Below are 13,868 nucleotides of genomic sequence, written 5' to 3'. Positions count from 1 at the left end.
TAGCAGCACAAGAGGGGAGCGCAACCAGACTCGAACTCAAGAATGCATTTTACATTCTGCTAATAGACCTACAATTTCTCTTACCAAATCGTATGATATTACACAATCAACCTAACGCATGTTTCCTTCGGCATCAATGGACAGGGAATAATTATTGTTCCTTATTTTTAAGAAAAAAGGCAGGATATGAAAACATGACAAAACTGGAAAGTGCACTGTCAGGGGATTTTGTGAGTTTGTCGCTGTTCAACTCCACTGTTGCAATTAAATCGTCCGCATGATGCGACTAAAACGTAACAGAAGATTGGACTGGCGGTACTTGTAGTTGACTGAGAGGCAGAGAGGCCGTTGCATAGGCTTATGTGTTTTGCTCTTGGAGAACTACAACTCCCACAGTAAAATGCGCGGGGGTAGCGTGATCCGCGCATGGAGACCATGGCGATACCCAGGACGTTCTGACGGGCTATCGGAAAAATAGCCCTGGAAAACGGGTCAACGCCCCATATAGACAACACTATACTTGGACACTGTGAGAAATAAAGATGGGGTCCCGTATCAAGTAAGAGCAATTTCTGTTTTGCCTTTCCCTTGCTTCCTAGATGAAAATAGGTTACCTTGTTCGAGAGAGTCAAGAGGGAGAGAGCGAGAGGGAGAGAGGCAATATAAGGCCCGGACTTGTTGCGACAGACTGAAGGACTTGTTTACCGGACCACCTGGAATTTAATGCAAAATAGTAATATTTACTCATCCATAGGACTATGTCACACACTAATGTATGAATATGACACAGCTGTGGATACGCACACATCACTGTTCGTTGTAGTTTGCGTCGTGCTGTGTAGCCCAAGATAATGTATGGAAAGGAATGTAAACATTACAGACAGGTTCGGTCTTGTTTACTGTTTCATTCTCACACCGCATATATGCCTTCGGGGCAAACATTCTACTTATGGAATTAGTACGGTACAATGTATCGGAATGGGTTATAACATTTTCAATCCGGATTACCTCGCGTTTTTTGCTTATTGATACAGTGTTGCAAGCCAAGCTATTGCTAGCCTACATTGTCACACAGGCTGTCGCTGAAATGTATTCGGTTAGGTTTGCAGTTGTCCTTCCGATAGAGCAATATTACACTAACCACTTTGTGTCTTACAGTGTGACCTGGGAAGTTAACTTTTGTTCCCTTTTGCGATTCTTTGTCCTATGGATACACTGGTCAGTGACTAGACCATTAAGGTTCACAGTAGGCCTGGACCAAGCGCAACCAATTCTAACTCGTATCACAAGGTGCACTTCTTTCCTGTCATATGTCAACGCCTTGTTGAAAACCACCAAGTCATGATGTTTTTCAATTGAGCAATGTTACTCTGGCTGCTATTCAATTTTACAGTTGTTTTATGGCCTCAGTGAAATGTCTCACTGAAAGGAGAATGGATCTCCAATTTTAGGGGTAACCCTCCCCCCAACCAACCCAGGACTGCTTTGCTTCTATGTTTTCTGTTTCATTTACTAAAGTTCACAACCAAACACTTCCCCTTCCCAATCATCCACTGTGAAAGACAGTTCCCTTATAGTAAAGTCACTCCTACTTCACCATTGTCCATATAATGTCACAAAGTGAAAGAGAAGAATAAAAAAACATTACATTTTTTTAAAAATGTATTTGGGCTATTGCTACAGCTATTTCCATTGAAAATGACCCTTTAGCAGCAACATGTAAAATTAACAGATTTGTTGCCAACAGTCTATAATTAGTTTTTAGATTAGACATATTTTTTTTTGTATATTGACTTCTCGCTATGTCACATATCTATAATCTTGTACAGTCACAGCGTCATTCACGCTGTTATTTAATGAATACACTGGGAGCTGACCATAACAGGCCTTTAAAAGGAGTGCTCTGTGAAAACTACTGAGTGGTCATATATTCAACAACATAGTACTCACTCGCTGGGGTTGTCCTTCTGACATTATTAAGCAAACATTTGAGTAGTTTTGACGATAAAATGTATTAACACACACACTGGCTGTTTGGAGATGTTATTGAAACACATCAAAGGTCAGAATGTTGTTTGACATAACAAGCAACTGATACCACAGAGTCATCTTATGGCCGCACGTTTGACTTGTTCAAGTGGACAGGTCTTGGGAGGCTAGAGACTGACCGCAGACTTCTCTTTCAGGGACAACCCAGAGACCACATTTGAGGTGTACCTGGAGGTGACCCACCCTGGAACCGCGGGCTCTGGTAAGTAACCCACCCGTCCTGTAACACAATGTCAGTCATATACTCATGAACCCTCACTGCACAAACATGCTGCGTGTTCTGTGCGTGTCGTCGTTACGGTCGTTGCGTGTGACGGTGTTGAACATCGTTGTTGTTTCGTGGGGCTGTATCGGTGCAACTTGTAATGGGAGAAACAATGACACTCCAAAAGAATATCTGCAATGGTATTGGAGAGATGTGAGAATTAGGTAATCTTCTCTTGTGTGTGTATGTATGAAAAAAATGAATATACTGCGTGAAACCCACTGCTTAAGCAACCTAGGAGTTTTTCAGGGCCAAATAGTGGAATGTTCTAGACTGGCCAAGTCAATCACCTGACCTTAATCCAATTGAGCATTTGTTTCACTTGCTTAAGCCAGGAATGCCAGAAACAAACAGGAATTGATGAGGGCTGCAGTGGCAGCCTTGCAGAGCACCAACAGGGAAGATACCAAGCAGTTAGTGATGTCAGTGGGTCAAAAAGAGTTTGTAACCAGTCTACATATGACACATTTATTATAAACATAATAAAGGTAGTTCATTTGTTCAATTACTATTTTCCCCCTAAAATGGAGGGACCGTGTATAAGAATGACTAGAGTTCCTCCATGGTTTACAGTTTATGGATTTAAAGCCGACAGTGCAGTTCAACCTCTTAATGCCATTGTTTCATTTCAAAGCCAATAAACCAAAACGGCTCAATCTGTGTCATTGACCAGATACGTATATGCTTTCCTGTCTTAGTCATTTTTGTGACTACTTCTGGCATGCTTGTTCCTTAATTTGCAGGTTTGCAATTGTTATAGCAGCTAGACTTGTCTTACAGGTGGATTCTGAAGCTTAGGCTCGTTGCTGTGCGAAACCTGAACACTAACACTTCCTGGTAGTCAACTGACTTGAGCAAAAATGTCACAACCTTTTTCCCTTTGGAATATATAAGTTATTGGGGTACTACAAGATGTTTTTGTAATGCATGTCTTTTGTGGATACTTTAATGTTTTCTAAAACACAGCATTTCAAAGCACTTTTTGATCCGATCACCAAACTTGCTGTGAATACATAACATAGAATAAACAGTTCTCCAGTCTGACGCTTCAAACTATGTGTCAAACATAGAGAACAGTTGTTGTTTTTTTATTGAATTTTATTTAGTATTGTAAATTAAATTTAGTATGGAACTGTATGAGTTCTGTACTGTACTGTTAGTATGGAACTGTATGAGTTCAGTACTGTACTGTTAGTTGCTTTGGATGAGGTCTGCTGAATGACTTATAGATGCATTCTGGAATTTCTGGTTGCTAGTTGTAATAGTTGCACTGTTTAAACCAAATATTACACATCTAGCCAGGAATGGGAGGTTATTTTAAATCCCGGGTTTAAATGTGACTAATAGTGTGTAATTCCTTGGCACTGCACAGTCTTTTGTGTGTTAATAGTTACTCACAGTGTTTGCTGTAGATAACTCATCACACCCACACACCGTTGTGTTTTTACACTGAAATGTACAGATCGCCATTGTTCATCTCTTACAAAAACACTTATGAATTATATATCAATCAGTGTATTTTCTCAAGTGTAAACAAGTAATTTGAACCCCTTGCATATCCAAGTTGTGTTTAGTCCCCTGCTTGCATTCTATGAATACATTATTTTCCTCTGTGAGGTTGAATGGGGGTCGGGGGTTGTTCTCACTTCTGGTGCCCTGTTGTGTTCACGACTTTTCAGTGGCGAAGTTTCACAACTCCCATACCTACCAGTCACATCCAGATAGCGCGCGTCAGCAGCACCCCTTGGTTTGGGAGTCTTGAGTGACACCATAACGGGGGGGGATGCGTACACAAGTGTGTGTGTCTATGTCTGTCTGTGTGAACCTGTCTCCTGTGTGCGTCTGGGAACGGGCGTGGCTGTGAGGAAGATATCCCTGCCACCGGACCGGTATTTACACTATCAGATTCCACACAGCTGCTCATTGGACACGCTGTCAGGAGTGTGTGGGTGGGTGTGGGTTTGGGGGTGTGTGTGTGTGTGTGTGTGTGTGTGTGTGTGTGTGTGCGTGCGCGTGTTGTCGTGTTTGGGATGTTAGACTGTGGCGACGAGTTGGATGCTATCAAAGTGCAGTTTGTGTTTTACACTTTAAGTGAGGACCTTGCGTAGGGAAGTATATTGAGGTAAATTATTTTTTTCAAGGGAAGTATATCTCCGGTCCTCACTTCGAATGCAGTTCTGTGTGTGTGTGTGTGTGTGTGTTTTGCACCATGCTTCTGTGTGACCCGGCATGTTTCAGGGAAGGAGGTCACTGGCCTGAGCTGGACTGGCTGACTGCCCGCACAACTGTGTTAGTGTGCCCTTTTAAGGAGGAGGGCGGGGCTAGACGTTTTACTGTGGTCCTCTTGCTGGATAGTGGGATCATTAGCGATCCTCAATGTCGACATTTAACACCTCAAACCGGGCGAAGCCAGAGAATAGTCATGCCCCCTGAAGCCATGAACGCTGGAGCATCAGCAGGAATCTATTTGAATCGCGTGACCACTTGGCCTGATGGGAGGGCATGTATGATGGCGCGTTTAATGTCAGTGTAAAGGGATGGCCTCAGAAGGTGATTGAATTCCAGTGGTTTCTTGTAACAATGGGCAAACCTGCCTTGAGGCCTGATTTATGTTAAAGACCAACATAAGACCAACGTCACAGCGAAACGTTAAGGGCCGACGTCACAGCGAATCGTTAATAGTCATTAAGTCATTAAGAACCAATTGCAGCGTAGATGCTGACAGTGAACGGACTCGTTCACCGATTTATCGTCATACTGCACCGAATCGAGGATTTACTATGCGAACATAATTCCTGAGAGGTACGATTCAAAGCTTTAACCATAGCCGCCTTTCTTTACCCTTTTGATTCTGTCCCACTTTCATCCTAAATTCTCTTGCTCATTTTCGCTACATTAGCTCTCCTTTTCTCTGTCCCTCACTCTACATTCTCTCTGCATTCAGTGTGTCTCTGTCTACATTCTCTGTCCCTCACTCTACATTCTCTCTGCATTCAGTGTGTCTCTGTCTACATTCTCTGTCCCTCACTCTACATTCTCTCTGCATTCAGTGTGTCTCTGTCTACATTCTCTGTCCCTCACTCTTTTTTTTTTTTTTTTCTTTTTCTTTCTGTGGAGCGTCCTTGTCCAGCATCCAGCCTCGAGCAAAGACGAAAGCCTTATTATATCTTTAGTCTGACTCAACACACACACACACACACACGGACGCACACGCACGCACGCGCGCGCGCACACACACACAGGAGGGGAGGGAGGGGTGCCCTCTTTGTTAACAGGGAAACTATTAACTGAGAGAGAGTTAATCAGAGTCATTGCGAAAGGAGTAAGCATTTACATCCCAATGGGCTGCTGCTTCCCATTACATGGGGACCGCTTCATTCCTTTTCACTTAGAGGGAACAGGGGCCATGTTTGCTCAGGAGACTAATGAGCTCTGTTCCAATATCTACACTCGCCAACATTGTAGAACGCAAGCCCAAAGCCTGTTCTAATCCGATGGGCATGCGCTGTAAGCGGGAGGTCTTCGTGGGTACGGAACATCGTGGTTCGGATGGGAGATGGGGAGTTGTTTATGGAGGGTGGGTGAGGAGAGTGGACTAGAGAGATGGAGAGCACGAGAGAAACTCGGAGGGGGGGGGGGGGGGGGGGGCTGTGCAGGAAGAAATGGTTGAAGAGCATAGCTGGCATCTCTGCCTCAGCAGACACTAGACAGTAATTGGAAGGTTTATCCTAAAGCAGCCGTGTAAACATCCAGCGAAAGTAAGAAGCACGATGATCAGCGTCAGTGGCATGGCATTTCTGTTTGTTATTCTGCAGAGCCGCTGCTAGGACTTTTATTTCTGTAGCGACCGCGGTCACTGGGAAAATAAATTGGCTGAGGTGTTTGAAGTGTTTTAACATTTGATGCTGGCCCGTACAACGGACCGACGTTCTCGTCAACGTTATTTCAGGATTCCGTTTTTTCGTGGGGGTTTTTTCTCTTTCCAAATACTGGTTCCAGATAGTTGTTGTTGTTATCACCCATATTCACTAGTGTTTTACTGTGTCACGTGGACTGACACCGGAGCTCAGGCCCGGTCCAGAATAACCCCTGACCTGTGCCGTTTCCAGTCGTTCTGAAAGGCCTGGACAGAATGGTTGTAGATCCACGTTGACCCCTCATGGCCTGGTTGATATCTGTGGGCCAGATCAACTAACTCATCCCATCTCCATCCAAGTTACCTAGGGACGCGGGCTAATGGATGACTGTCAGGATGACCCTACCAGTCTTTAATGTACTTTCACCTGCAGGATCCTGATTGCCTTAGCTGTAACTGACTCATCCGCCGTCCAAAAGAAACACTGGCGGAAACACTGGCAGGCAGAAAAACACTGCTGTCGTTGAAGTCTCGAAAGGTGAAAAAAACAGTTGTTGCTTGAGATGTTTACCCACTAGCAGTTGTTAACGTCATTTTTTTTCGGGGGCACCGTGTCTGCAGGTTTGCTTTGAAAGTGCTGTGATGTGTGACAGCGGCGTTCTGGAGCTCGCCTCGGAGAGCCCTCTCTCCAGGTGACCCCTGACCTCCTGCGGGAAGGGGCTGAACCGCCTCTCGGAGACGTTGTGCCCCTCGAACGAGGAGCCCACGCTAATTAAGTGTTTCTCTGCCGGCTTTACTCTTCAGAAGAAGCCACATGTCATGGAGGCTGGGGCGATTCCCAGACCCGTGTGTGTGCTTGCATGCATGCGTGTGTGTGCGTGTGTGGGGGTTACTTTCGAAGTATGTATGGTTTATGTTCTTCTCTGTGTCTGTACACTAGACGCATCTTTGTGGCTCTGTGTTTGCATGCATGGGGTGTGTTTGTCTGCGTGTTTGTCACTGTTCATCTGTATGTGTGTGTGTGTGTGTGTGTGTGTGTATATCAGTGTCACAAACACTAGGCTCATCATTGTCATTGCCAAGATTCTTCTGTTACATTTCGCAGCATTCAGATGTATCACAATGCCTTTCATAAGCTCTCAAAGCCCAAGTGGAGACATCCCAGTGTTCGCTTTCACAAGGCTTTGTCGCCAAGTGACAGCCCTGTTGGTTTTTCCACAACTGTGTGTGTGTGTGTGTGTGTGTGTGTGTGTGTGTGTACAGTCAATGCTGGGTTAACAGGCCGGCCAATCCCGTGTCTGCGGCGCATCCCAATTTGTCCAATTTGCGCCGATGCAATCAAAGTGATCCAGAGCGCTCCTGACCCTCGCGTGGCACACATCCCCTACAGCTGACAATCAATGTGTTCTGCATGATGTGGGCCCATTTGCTTTCTTGTCGCTCGCGTTTAGCCCATGCCCTGACCGCCGAAGCTGGCTGTTTATGATACAAACTAAACCTACCCCTTCCATGCTAACCCCCACCAACCCGCAACCCCCCCCCCCCGCCGGGAGGATTAGGCCAGGGATGTTTTGTTTCTAGAGCTCCCTGCTTCTTCAGCTGGAAGACTGGGCTTATTTGCTTATCGGCGCTTTATTGAGCAGAAAAAGGAAGCCAGAAGAACGAGCCATGCTGATGTGGTAATGCCGCAGACAGGAGTTGGAATTTGCTCCGCTCTTTTGAAAGCAATAGCTGAGCGACCTTTCTCCTTTTGTTTCGTTGAGTTCATCCCGTGAAAATGGCTGACGACGACCCCCCCCCCCCCCACCCCACACACACCCACACACACACACACACACACAGCCTGTCCCCCTTTTCGACAACTTAATCAGCTTTGTCCATTTCTTGGTCCCCTTATGAAAAGTTGTCAAGTCTCAGGCAACTTTCACTACTCGAGGTAGATGTACGGTAACTTTACCCAAACCCCAAATCCTTACTGTAATAAGATTTTTCTTCGCCCCAGTATTCCAGCAAATTGAGAATTGACGTTGAGAATCTGATGGTAGGACTTTTTTGCCTCGGCGGCCACGTAGGAACTATAACACGCCATGCGAATCGCTGGGCAACGTCCCTTTGCCTTGATCCGCTCTCCCGAGAGTGACAATATGGACATTGTCCTCAGGGACGTGAGGCTGATGGGAGCCTGATAACCAGGGCCACTCTGGTGAGCCAGCCAGCCTCTGTATGGGGCTTTACAGCAAACAGCCTCTTTTCTTCCCCGTGAAAAGACCCTAATCCATGTAAATACAGCCCCACAATGACAGCTTTACAGCAGAGGGTAGGGAGTGAGAGTGAAAGGGAGGGATGGAGGAGAGGACAAGAAAGGAGGAAGGAGAGCTACACAATTTAGCCTTTAGCCCAGTGAATAGGAGGCATGGACATTTGTGAATGAGTTTACACAGAGGGCCAGGGGAGAGCACCAGGGTTCTCTATTGCCCAGCCTCTTGTCAAAGCGTGAGTGACAGATGCCATGCTTTAAGTGACGAGGCCCTGACGGGGCAGGCGGCTCATTGTGTCCGTCTCAAAGGCGGAAAAACCCCACCAAATCTCGAAAAGGATCAAATCCCCCAAGATCAACAGGTTCAGGTTGACAGTTTGAATTCATGAATTCTTGAACTTGAGAATACTCAATGTGTAAAAATCCCTATGTAGTTAAAATAAATCGAGGCCCTTGTCGATTTTGTAATGTCAAATTTGTGATTGTGGCCTTGCATCACTGCAGCAATGCCCAGTGAGTTCAGGAGAGCTGAAGATTGGTGTTTGTCCTCCGATGCCCATCTCACCAAGCCATTCTGCTTCTTATCACACTGCTTGCATCCAGGAAGTATTTTCTGGAACCTACTAACTCCGCGGGGAGCGCATTCATCTGCTAACATCGGCAATTGAGCTTTTGGGTTCTCCGACCTGCCGCAAGGAGTCTTCATTGCTGCCACAACTTTGCGGGTTCAATAAGCATCAAGGCCACCTGGGCGAAACATTTCCCCTCACGGTTTAGCTGCGCCGCTGCGACCAGGGTTCTAATCCTTGTCGCAGCATTGTGACATAGCCCAGGGGTCCGTCAGAGGATGGTGTGAATTGGCTCACACGGGGTGAATGTCGGAACAGGGCTGAGACGAGTTCCACCGTCCCCTGACGGACCCCGGGGCTATGTCACAATGCTGCGACAAGGATTAGAACCCTGGTCGCAATGCAACCTACACATAGCTGTAGTGCGTGGTAATGGTGTCACCTCTCCACAGCAATGGCGGTCAAAGTCTTTGCCCACGTGGTGTCAATTCTGTTTGGACTGGCGGATAATAAAAGCTTAGAATTAAATACTAAACAAACTCACCTTTTTCACATTCTTGTGATGGACCAGTGCAGTGGACTGACTGTGAAATGCTTACGACAGTACAGTGTTTACCGTGAGAGAATGATTCAGAATATGAACGCACAACAAAGGACTAACTTGTCTTTATACAGGGGTATCATTACAGAGTTGACGGGCACAATGTAGTTCATGGACATACTAGGCAATACGTTTTGATTGTAATTGGAATGCAATATAAAATCTGTAGTTTTGCTGTGGCCTGCTTCATACTCTCCACAATAAGAAAATTAAAACTCTTTCTTCAGAGACTTTCCTCTGATGACTGGGTGTGAGAAGCCAAATCTGTTAAAGATTGATTTTTTTTTTTTACGAGTGGGGAAATGATTTTTTGCGGAAAAAGCAGTGTGCTGTATTCAAACGCACATGTACCTTCGGCCAGATGTATTTCTGATTACATCTGCTACATTCGTTTACCTGGTTCATACTCCTCCCGTGTCTTACAGGAAATGGCATCCCACAAATCCGTAGTCCATCATCGTCCCATGTGAGAATGTGGCTGGCAGTGCCAAGCGGCGTGTGTTTTGGTGGGGTGGGTCTATTCATGGAGGCAGGGGAGCTCTGATGAGGGGGTTCGTGTGAAGAAATCCCCGGCTTTGCAGGATGGGGCGTACTTGACTTGGGGCCAGATCGCCAGGCAATCTCCTGTCATGTTGAAATGGATCTTTGAAGAAAATGAAGTTCTCATTCCCTCGCTGCTCAGTCCAGTGTCAAAGTGCCCTTTCTGGACCCCTAGTTGGGCCAGAATAGAACAGGACCCCTGAGGTATACTGAACCTTGAGAAGTGACCTTGTCTGACCTCGGCTACTGCCGTCTTCTCTGACCTTTTTATTCTGGCCCTGTTGTTACCTAAAACCTGTTCGTTCTTCATTCTCTCTTCATTCTCTCTTCGTGTTTGTTTCTTACCTCTGTTCTTCTTTTGTTTCATTCGTCCTCCATTCTTCCTTTCCCATCCGTCCTGCCCTCAACTATTTTTCTCTTTTTGTGCTTTCTTACCCACTGTCTATCTAGGGTATTTGTATGATAAGAGCCTACCTGTATTGTCAATAAGATGGAAATCCATCACTTGCTGCTGCCAAGGTCGTATTCTATTGTGCATCTCACAATGGCTGGCGAGCGTCATTGATTTCATCTTGTCAGAATTTTCAATGGATGGATTTGTTTCGACAAGGTTTCCCACTGGAAATTGCAGAGCGGTTCATTGGGCAGTTTCTCTCTCTGGCCCCTGTTAGAAGAAATTAACTAGTGACCCAGGGAAATGCTCTTTTTGAAAGTTTCCGTTACTGTGAAGTGTCACAGAGATCAAGATAAACCTTGAGATGCTGGCTTAGATTTAGTCTATATTGTCCCTTTCATTGTGCAGGGAGTATTTTAATGGGTAAGGAGCACATGTTTTTACTTACCAAACAGATTGCCTTTCTCTCCAGCTCTGGTAAGTTTGCTTTATCTGCTGGCAAATATATATTTTTTGTTTCCTATAGAGGGTAAATAAACCATGGTGCTTGATAGATTGGCTACCCAGCTAGGCTAGTTAACTGTCTAATTAGCTAACGTTACCTTGCTGGCTAGCACTATTTTGAAAGCCACTGGCTGAGTCGTGCAGTTTTAATGAGAGAGGCGTAGCTAGCAGGCTAGTGGCATAGCAATATGCCATATAGACCGGCTGATTGGATCCAAGGGAGGAGGTTGTAAAAAATATCTGATATGAAATCTTCTGAATTCTGACAGGTTTTTATACAATAATAAAATTATTAAAATGTAGCCCCTGAATGGCACAGCAGCATTCACAAGTCACTGCCCCATCTTTGGGAGACCAGGGTTTGACAGATTAGCTCAGGGGTCCCACGGAAGGTGGTGCGTCTTGGCCAGTACCGTCTGATGTTGGAGAGTTAATCATTTAATTGACTTGTCTTGCCTAGTCACTTTCTTGTGACACGTAGTGGCAAGACTAGACTCCCTGGTGTAGCGAACAGCGTGATAAGAACCAGAATGATATCCGATGTCTTTTCTGAAGACACATTTTGACTTTTCGAATGTCTTGACGCCAATTGCGATGAGCAGGGCCGTAATCACAAATTGGCTATCGCCAAATTCGGGAGAGAAACTGGTTTTTAAAAAAAATAATTGTACAAAAGTGAAGTGTAACTTCGCATTGTGACTGTTGATATATATTTGTTTTACACCTGGTTAGGTTTTGGCCATCATCACTCTAATGGTGAAGTGCACGTGAATATCGGCTGTAATTGTATTCTCATGTTACCGGCTTTCCCTCTTGCTCTTAGGTAGCGTGGTTTGTGCTTTGCATGGGAGGGCGCAACATCCCTGCCTTTCATGCGGGGACGTGCGCAGTGATTTATGTCCGCGCTCCTGTGCGCTCGTGCGCGTTTTTCCGTTTGTGCGCTTGTGTGTGACATGCATCTGCAAACTGCACACACCAAGCATGACCTCTTCATTTGATTCCCCGCTTTCATGTGGATGTTTGTCTCCAGTTTGTCAATCCCCAGCGATGGCTTTCTCTCCTTAATTATCGCATTTGCAGTCCTCTGAGACACCCGTCTGTAGTCGGTTGCAAAGCCCCCCTGTTCCATTCCCCGCCACCGCGCCAAGCAGTGGCCTATTAAAACACACACCGAGGCCACGGGTTTGTTCCCCTTTACAAAGAGCACAATTAAACACAGGCAGATCAAAAAGGCCCGGGGAGGTCTTGCTGTGCCTGGGATACCTTTTTAGAAATGCAGATGGTCTTATCGATGGCTGTCTGTATCTTTTTGCTCTTTCTGTTTTGATTGGTCAGAACAGGGCTAATGGTTGGAGCTGCCTCAGCAGTTTGCTTCCTTTCATCTCTCTTCTTTCCTGCTTTTTGACGCTCAACCTCCTCGTCAGGTGTCCGTTGTACTAGAATAGTTTTGTCTGAGGTGGGTGTGTGTGAGTGTGTACGTTGTCTCTCTTCATCAGTTGGGGTTTATCGAAAGGAGGTTTCCCCTTTTGCCAACTTATTGGAGTACTCCAGTTCTGGTCTCTTGTTAGCAATAATAGGTGCTTTTCTACGACTGATGAAAGAGATTGTAAAATCCGGAAATCCATTCCAAGGCGTAATGTTTATCACAAAATTTCATGTTCACAAGCAGATTATTGCAGAAGATTTCACCTCAACTTGAATTTATAATGGGACAAACAGGAGGAAGGACTTGTATTAGGCTGAGCTGGGAAGAAGTAAATTTTTATTGTTCCGTGGCAATAATGCTAGCCCAGCCCAAAGGACCAATACACCAAACCACATGTTAGCCACTGTATGTCCATCTCCCATCTAAATGATCTCTTCATTCTATCGTCTGAATGGACACATGCATGTACAGTATGTCACAAAAGTGAGTACACCCCTCTCATTTTGTAAATATTTTATTATATCTGTTCATGTGACAACACTGAAGAAATGACACTTTGCTACATTGTAAAGTAGTGAGTGTACAGCTTGTATAACAGTATACATTTGCTGTCCCCTCAAAATAACACAACACCCAGCCATTAATGTCTAAACCGCTGGCAACAAAAGTGAGTACACCCCTAAGTGGAAATGTCCAAATTGGGCCCAAAGTGTCAATATTTTGTGTGGCCACCATTATTTTCCAGCACTGCCTTAACCCTCTTGGGCATGGAGTTCACCAGAGCTTCACAGGTTGCCACTGGAGTCCTCTTCCACTCCTCCATGACCACATCACTGTGCTGAGGGATGTTAGAGACCTTGTGCTCCTCCACCTTCTGTTTGAAGATGCCCCACAGATGCTCAATAGGGTTTAGGTCTGGAGATATGCTTGGCCAGTCCATCACCTTTACTCTCAGCTTCTTTAGCAAGGCAGTGGTCGTCTTGGAGGTGTGTTTGGGGTCGTTATCATGTTGGAATACTGCCCTGCGGCCCAGTCTCCGAAGGGAGGGGATCATGCTCTGCTTCAGTATGTCACAGTACATGTTGGCATTCATTGTTCCCTCAATAAACTGTAGCTCCCCAGTGCCAGCAGCACTCATGCAGCCCCAGACCATGACACTCCCACCACCATGCTTGACTGTAGGCAAGACACACTTGTCTTTGTACTCCTCACCTGTTTGCCGCCACACAGGCTTGACACCATCTGAACCAAATAGGTTTATCTGGGTCTCATCAAACCACAGGATATGGTTCCAGTAATCCAGGTCCTTAGTCTGCTTGTCTTCAGCAAACTGTTAACGGGCTTTGTTGTGCATCATCTTTAGAAGAGGCTTCCTTCTGGGACGATAGCCATGCAGACCAATTTGAT

General features: G+C 45.5%; 1 protein-coding gene across 7 annotated transcripts in view; it reads left to right on the top strand.

Annotated features, from left to right (window-relative positions):
• Positions 1–401: 401 nt before the first annotated feature.
• Positions 402–13,868, top strand: part of dennd1a (DENN/MADD domain containing 1A) — a 93,164-nt gene continuing 79,697 nt past the window's right edge. For all 7 annotated transcript variants that reach the window (XR_002197809.2, XM_010889677.3, XM_020053328.2 and 4 more), the window contains exons 1-2: positions 402–559; positions 2,187–2,251. Coding sequence is in view for 6 of the 7 variants with exons in the window: in XM_010889677.3 (XP_010887979.2) it covers positions 543–559; positions 2,187–2,251 (82 nt within the window). In the remaining variant the exon portion in view is untranslated. The remainder of the gene's footprint in view (positions 560–2,186; positions 2,252–13,868) is intronic.

Source organism: Esox lucius, chromosome 14 (genome assembly GCF_011004845.1).
Source record: "Esox lucius isolate fEsoLuc1 chromosome 14, fEsoLuc1.pri, whole genome shotgun sequence".
In the NCBI taxonomy this organism is placed as follows: Eukaryota; Metazoa; Chordata; class Actinopteri; order Esociformes; family Esocidae; genus Esox; species Esox lucius.
The sequence above is the reverse complement of the archived record's forward strand: the minus strand, read 5'-3'. Positions and strand labels throughout refer to the sequence as shown.